This window comes from Dichotomopilus funicola (assembly GCF_033296635.1).
Source record: "Dichotomopilus funicola strain CBS 141.50 unplaced genomic scaffold C8A04scaffold_46, whole genome shotgun sequence".
Taxonomy (NCBI): domain Eukaryota; kingdom Fungi; phylum Ascomycota; class Sordariomycetes; order Sordariales; family Chaetomiaceae; genus Dichotomopilus; species Dichotomopilus funicola.
This window is the reverse complement of record NW_026944067.1, coordinates 215,822-222,989: the sequence shown is the minus strand read 5'-3', so window position 1 is coordinate 222,989 and position 7,168 is coordinate 215,822. Positions and strand designations below refer to the sequence as shown.

Here is a 7,168-nt window from a genome sequence, read left to right as displayed (position 1 = left end):
TTACCCGACACTTCCGGGGTATCCTTTCATAGTCTGACAGTCGAGATAATTGTTCTCGATGAACGGTGTCGCCACCTGAATCCCGTAGACATCTGCCCACTTGTGTGTCGTTTCATTGAAAGGGAATGCGCGGCCTGTGGCTTTCCCACGCACTGCGACAGGGGCATGCTCGCCGGTGGACATGCTGGTGTTGAAGAACCGGATCATGTTGTCGCAGGAGCTGGCATTCGCGAAGGTGGGTTGGTTGGTTATGTTTCGGTAGAGCTCCAAGGGGTAACGATGACGAGATGAATGTGGCGTGCGGGCGAATTCGAGCTCGATAAAATCGCGAGAGTCAAGGCTGGTTGCTTTGAAGTAGGCGTTGCCGTTTGGCAACTGTTGATAGGCGTCACACGCCGGCTCGTACTCGGCCGGTGATACAACCGTCCCATACGCCCGGGATCCCTCCACGGCTATGTCGTTCGTGGAGGTGATGAGTTGGGCTGGCGCCCATCGGAAGGAGGAGTAGCCGTCACCCAAGAGGTCCAGGAATCCAAACTCAAACCCAGCACGCTGTTCCCGACGTTAGCACATACACGGGGGTCGAACACAATGAATGGAGAAGCTGACCGAGAAGTCGTCTATGGTGATGTTGTACGCCCGGAATTGAACATCATGGTCATGTGCGGCCTGCAGCAGCACTGGGTACATCCCCTTGGGAAAGTCGGGGATCAGAGCGCGATAGGCGTGCTCGAGGATCCTGTACTGAGATGGGATTAAGCGGCGAGCTGTCTCGAGCGGAATGGGAATGATGGCGAGCGTCGCGTTCAGAACTCCGGTCGAGTTGTTTGGGAATGACGTGGCCAGTGGGTTAGGCGGGTCGTGTGTGTGGCAGACACCCTGTACTGCTGCTGTTTCGCCATGGCTGAGGAGGAAGGAGAAGAATACTAGGACGGCGACGACAGAGACGTGAAGGAGGGAGGGTTGGAGAGCCATCTTGGAAACCCGGCTGAAACTCCAGTATGCCCGGCGAAGCTCGTGGTCTCGAGGGTGAGCCGTAGCAGCGAGCGAGAAGAAGCGCGGCATGTTAAGCGGCATGTCGGGCGACCGAGGGGGTTCATATAAAGGGCTGACGTGATGAGAAAAGGTCCCAGGCTCCAGGGATCAAGGGAATTTGCCGCCCACCCGCGCTCAACTCGAAAGGTCGCAATACGAGACCGAGGGAGATGGGGGGCGGGGGCCAAGAAGGGAGGAAGACGAGAAAAAGTAAACTGAGACCATGAGATCTCAGAAGCGTTGAAAGAGGTAAAATGTCCAGAGAAGACCCAAAACGGAGTGCGATGCGGTTGACTAACCTTTTACACGAGCACTGAGCCTGAGACTGGTAACAGGAGGGCAAGGGTCCGGGATGTGCTGCACCGCCGCTGTTCAGAGGAGAAGGACGAAGACGGCGGCAGTCTCATCAGGCGCAGGTCCCGTTTGCCAGGTTTCCCGACCGGGTGTCGGCTCACGGCCCTTTCCGACCGGGGAGTATGGACGGGGACTTGTTCACAACTCACGCGGTTTGCTCATCAGATGCTTCAACGGGGTTCATCACAAGTCGGGATCCAAACGAACCACGCGTGACCACGAGGCGAGGGAATGCTGACTGCAGTCCAAGTCTTACGGGTAGAAAGGTTGCCGAGTTTCGATCGTCCAATACATACAGATTGCGGTGGTGCAAGGAACAGATCCACTGGCCGGAGGAGGAGACGACAGACTAACCGCCACCGCGTGAACAGCGGGATGCCATGGGGGGCGCGGAAGCCCCAGTTGCCGGCGGGGAAGACTGACTAGGCAGTTGGCAAGTCGGCGAGGTTGGACGGCAAACGGGCGGCTAGTGGGAAGAGATCGGACGAAAGAGCGTTTGTTTCCAATCTCATTATCGGCGAGTCGCTGTGCTCATCCCAGCGCAGCCAAGCCCGTGCCCGTACAACGCCCCGTTTTGACACCAAAGGACCGGTCGTGTTTCAGCCTCGGATGTTGAACGTTCCGGAGGCGGCGATGAATGCCAGCCAATCGGGGTTGCCCCACCATCTCGGGATGCACCGACCGGCGCATTTCTTCCGGCCGGTATTCCGTCATCGTTTCTTTGGCCGGTGTGGTTGTTATTTATTGCTCATTTGGCAGCGAAATGTGATGAGAGAAGACTTGCTCGAGAATACGTCGTGAACGGTAGGCAGGCCCAGGGAGATAAAATGCGATCTTGGAATCTGTCCACCTTCCTGCAACAAAGTCAAAGGGGGTTCCATGACATCTGAAATTGTGGGGCATGTCTCAGGCAGGCGGTGTCCCACGGCAAATTTCACACCTGGGACTATTGACGTTTCCTTGGCTTCCAGGAGATTTAAACCTGTCAATGTCACCGACGCGTCCCTGCCCCAGAGTTGACGCTAGCTACCACGACGAGGCCTCGGATTACATAGGGTATCTGTTCTTCCATCTTTCCTGTCAAACGATCACGTGTTTTCCTGCCTTCAACCCCAGAGACGCGATCTGGAGTGTACTTCAAAAATACGACTGTTTCCGGACCCTGACGATCTGTTCCAGCAGCTGTGACGGACATGTTTCAAAATCGCACCAGCAACAGCCCATCAACACAACGACTGACAACTCGCACGGCCACGATATGCTTTACTTTAGCCGCGGCATATCACAGACAACGTTGCAGCTGAGCTACCTAGGTACCTTGAATTGCAACCGAGGAATCTTGATGCGTAGGGGTCACGTGCGCTCTATCTCTTGCCCACTGTCCGCTCCTTCCTCCATCAAAGCAAAAGGGCCTTCATAAGCCATTCCCGCGCTGCTTCTTCCCACGCCTCCCACCGATGAATGCTCAACCCTCGGATGGCGCATTTGGAGGGGCGTGGGCGTCAGAAATGGCGCCCGAACCCGAGCCCCCGTGAGTTCGACTCTGGTGATGGTCACAATGCAAAACCCGACCGCGGGTTTTCGTAACCGCCTACTATTCCTCGGCCCCCACCGGGGGGGTAGAGAGAAGTACGTGGTGAGCTTTTTGGCTTTCTTTTCACTAAAGACGATAATGAAACGAACCTGAAGAGCAAGAGTTGCAAATCAGGCTGCTGCAACACGGGCTTATTTTTGACCACCGATTGTTTATCAACGAGCACATTTCACAGCAACATCACCAATTCCATCCCCCATAGCGCAGATTCAAGCTTCACGAATGCGATCAATTTTACCCTACCGGGCACTCGAGCCACGGCCCCAGCTATCTCTCTACCAATAACCCCCCCTTACGCCTTCTCCGTCAGCTCACCACCCTCAACGCTCGCCGGGCCATCCCACTGCAACTGCGCCGGCACCTTCTTCTGCAGCACAGGCAGCCAGACGGTATCGTACAGACCCGGGGTGCCGTCGCCCGCGGTGCTTCCGGGCTCGAGACTACCGTACTGGTTCGAGTCGGTGCAGCAGGGGCTGTTAGGGCCCCAGAAGGGACCCGCGGCCCACGCGGTCCAGCCAATGTACTCTTCGTTGTCAGCCATGTAGTCGACCATGCTGTCGAGCATGTCGAGGCACTCGGTGGTGTTGGAGCCGCCGAACTCGGTGATGAAGGCCTTGAGGTTGTGCTCCTTGAGCCAGGCGGTGACGTCGGCGAGGTTGGTGGCCGCGTCCTGCGTGCAGGCCGTGTGTGAGCCGCTGAAGTCTTGGTCCAGGTATTCGTGGATGTCGATGGCCGTGTTGTTGGCCGGGTCCACCAGCTTGTGTAGCCACTTGCTGCTGGCCTCGTCCCCGCCCTGGGTCCACGCGTGCCCGCCCGTCCAGGAGTTGCCGGGGGCGATGATGAGGTTGTTTGCGCCCGCCGCGCGGATCGCGTCCACGGCGGCCTGCAGGTTGTCCAGTAGCAGGGAGCTGGGCATGTCGTGCGGCTCGTTCATCAGGCCGAAGATGACCTTTTCGTTGTCGGCGAAGCGCGCTGCGAGCTCGCCCCAGAACTCGCCGAACTGCGCGGTCGTGGCGGCCGTCGGGTCGGACGAGTTGCCGATGATGCTGCCGCTGTACGGCTGCGAGGAGGGGTCGTTGTAGCGCATGTAGTTGTGGGGGTCGAGGATGGCGTCTATCAGTCAGGCCCAAGGTGTTAGCAAGAAAGGTAAGCCCTCGTAAGCTTTCATCACAAGCAAACGGCATCGCAAGTAAACGGGATCACTCACAAGCCCCCTTGGTCGTGGTAATGTAATCGATCGACTGCTTGAAGAAGTCAAAGTGCGTCTCATTGAACTTGGCACCCAGCCCGTCCGCGGGCGGGCACATGCGCTCTAGCAAAAAGGCCACACGGTGCAGGTTGACCTTGTTCTGGTCCACCATGGTGTCAACGCCAGCCTCGTCGATGAACTGGTACTCGACGCCAAACGTGCCCGGCAGACCGGTGCCAGGCGTGGCATCGGCGCTCCACACGCCGAACTCGCCGCCAGACTGCGCTACACCGGCGTAGTAGATGGTCGCCGACGCTCCGGGGAGCAGGGCGGCGGCGGCCGTGACGGCTGCGGAGGAGGTGGTGAACTTCATGGTGGGTTGATGGCCGTCTTGCGTGGAGAGGGGACCTGATTTACAACAGCAGCGATGTCTACACAGCCAAGAAAGTAAACTTCAACAGTTCCCTCCCAAGAGGTCGGGTTATATATACCCTTCCCACGTTGTAGTCAGCTTCAAGTCGTGATGCAACCTCATCGACCACGCTGCCGATCCTTTTCCGATTTCCCACCCTCGTCGTTTGGTTCTCCTCCCGCCCCCCTCGATTTGGCCATCGCCCGTTCTTCCACGTCCCGGGGTATTTGGGGGTTGTGATGCGAGATACACTCTATCCATGACTTGTTCTCCACGAAAACCTTAATTCTGCACGGCAATTCTATGGGGCGATCATCTTGCCCGATTGGCTACATGCACAGGTTGTTGCATCGGGTCCCTTCCAGATTATACACTATATTATTGGAGATTCTTGAAGGTTAGCGGTCAGATATGCGGGCGGGTGGACAGGCGAGGCCTGCTAGCAATCCAATGCTGCGCGGGAGTTTTTCATTGTTATTCACTGTCGGGCAGCGAATAACTGGCTGGAATTGAGATTCCGGGCCGGGAATTGACAGGCTGTTGGTGCGAATGGAGGCTTGGGGACGCGGAAGAAGGACCTCCGTTTGAGGTTAAGGGGGAAAAAAAGGCTTGTTCCCGGGGCCCAATGGCCCGAGATGAAGTGTTTGCCGTTGTCGATCGTTTGTGTTTTCCGGTGCGGAATCCCGGGTTCGGGGGGCTTCTGGAATTCTTCCGTGCGTCCGGGGACTGGCCGCAAAGGTAAACGGCCCCACTGGAATGAAGACAACGTGATGAGACGTGGATGGTTTCTTGATCTTAAGTACTTGTAGGATTTGATGGCCGACGTATCATGAGAGGATTTGACTGTCAATCGCTCAAGAACTTGGTTATTCAACGAGAAAGCCGAGAACGACTAGTTTGACGAGTTATTAACGTGATAATGGGTGACCTTAGGTTTTAGGGACGATCTCATATTAGCAGCATTTTTAACTCACAAAACTGAAGTACAACCTGACTTGAGATTTAAGATCAAGTATTCCACCGTTTTTGTGTCAAACTTCATCTCATCGTTTTTATTAGACATTTGCATCCATACATTTACAGTCAACCCGCTATCATGAGACAGCTTCCCATGTATTAACCGCCTCATCACTCATCCCATTACCGACTTACGCCTTCCTCTCCGATCCCTTAGCGCGCTCATAATACCACACCGCGCCCTCCGCCTTCGCACAGCTGCTGATGCTGCCACCGTTGATATCAGCCCCAACCGGCTTGCCCTTACCTGCCTGCACCGGCCCATACACATGGTAATAATACCACACCTCGGTCAACGCAGTAAACCCGTTATCCAACGACCCCTTGCCAGCCTCCGTCTCATTGTACCGCTTGCCCGAGCAGCCCAGGTACGGCACCTGCCCGTCGTGGTGCGAGGCAAGCGTGGACTGGATATCGACCAGCGTGTAGCTGGTGGTGTTGCTGGGGGTGATATCGGCGGCCGCCAGCCAGTCGTAGGTGGGGAGGAATTTGAAGTACTGGGCGGAGACGTCGAAGAAAGTGAGGAGATCCTGGTGCTTCTTGAGGTCCTTGTGGGAGAAGCAGGACGGCGCAAAGGTGCTGAAGCAGGTCGCGTGCTTGGAGAACTCGTGCGCCCAGAGCTGGTGGTTAGGCTGCTTCTGCGCGATCCAGTACTTGTTCATCCACGCGAGGAGCTTGTGGCCTGGGTGGCCGAGCGCGGTCAGGAAGGTGTCGACGGAGGGGCCCGTGTAGGGTGGGACGGGCACGCCGTCGGGTTTGCCCGTGGTGGTGTTGGGGTCGGGCTTGGGGTCATATTGCCGGGCGAAGTCGCAGTACTGCGTCCAGGAGCCGTTGCAGAAGTCGGGCCAGAGACCGTGCAGGGTGAAGGAGTTGGCGGGGAGGAGCTGGCCTTCGGACTCGAGGCCGGTGTAGGTGTCCCAGAATTGGGTGGAGAGGACGAGACCGCCGAAAGTTTCGACTTTGCAGGAGTCGACGAGGCCGGACTCGGCTTCCGCCGAGCAGGAGAGCACCGGCTTGTGGGGTTTGCAGCCGGCCAGCGCCGTTTGCACCGAGCCGGCCACAGCGAGGCCGAAGAGGCCGAATCGTGCCATTGGAATGGTGTGAAAGGAGATGCACGCACGCAGGTGGGGACGGGGGATGGGAGATCTACAAGTGAGATTCGAGGACGAAGCTCGATCAGAACCTCCGATGCGTCCAACAGCCTTTATATTTGAAGGACGCGAACCAAACCATGACAATGGCAATCTCCTTGTGCAGCATCCACGTGGGATTTGGAGTCTGTTATCGACAATTCATTCGTCCAGAATCCTCCAATTCTTCAGCCCCCAGCTTTTGACCGAGCCATCGGCGCCGGATTAGGAAGTTGGAAAAATGGTTGCTGCGATAAAAATGGATGGTGGGTGCGGGTCAAAAGTCGTGGCAGGCACCCGAGGACCTGGAATTGTGTGTTTTGGCGACCTTGACATGTCCAATCAGTCGCTGATGAGGGGCATGACGGCGCTCGAAGAACCCCCCGGCTGACCACCTGCGCGCGGGGCAGCGTCTCATTCGTCAATTGGGAAAACAG

General features: G+C 57.0%; 3 protein-coding genes across 3 annotated transcripts; all 3 read right to left on the bottom strand.

Moving 5' to 3' along the window:
- Positions 1-975, bottom strand: C8A04DRAFT_38428 (uncharacterized protein; the record flags this gene model as incomplete). Its single annotated transcript, XM_062784235.1, has 2 exons — positions 1-552; positions 610-975. The coding sequence occupies 2 exons, from the start codon at positions 973-975 to the stop codon at positions 1-3; spliced, it is 918 nt and encodes a 305-aa protein (XP_062635697.1).
- Positions 976-3,275: 2,300 nt separating this feature from the next.
- On the bottom strand, positions 3,276-4,545 carry C8A04DRAFT_30119 (glycoside hydrolase superfamily; the record flags this gene model as incomplete). Its single annotated transcript, XM_062781261.1, has 2 exons — positions 3,276-4,096; positions 4,191-4,545. 2 exons carry the CDS (start codon positions 4,543-4,545, stop codon positions 3,276-3,278), a joined length of 1,176 nt encoding a protein of 391 aa, XP_062635696.1.
- A 1,187-nt stretch (positions 4,546-5,732) lies between these two features.
- C8A04DRAFT_30118 (ribonuclease Trv) lies at positions 5,733-6,692 on the bottom strand (the record flags this gene model as incomplete). The annotated part of the gene is made up of 1 exon (XM_062781260.1): positions 5,733-6,692. The coding sequence occupies one exon, from the start codon at positions 6,690-6,692 to the stop codon at positions 5,733-5,735; it is 960 nt and encodes a 319-aa protein (XP_062635695.1).
- Positions 6,693-7,168: the final 476 nt, after the last annotated feature.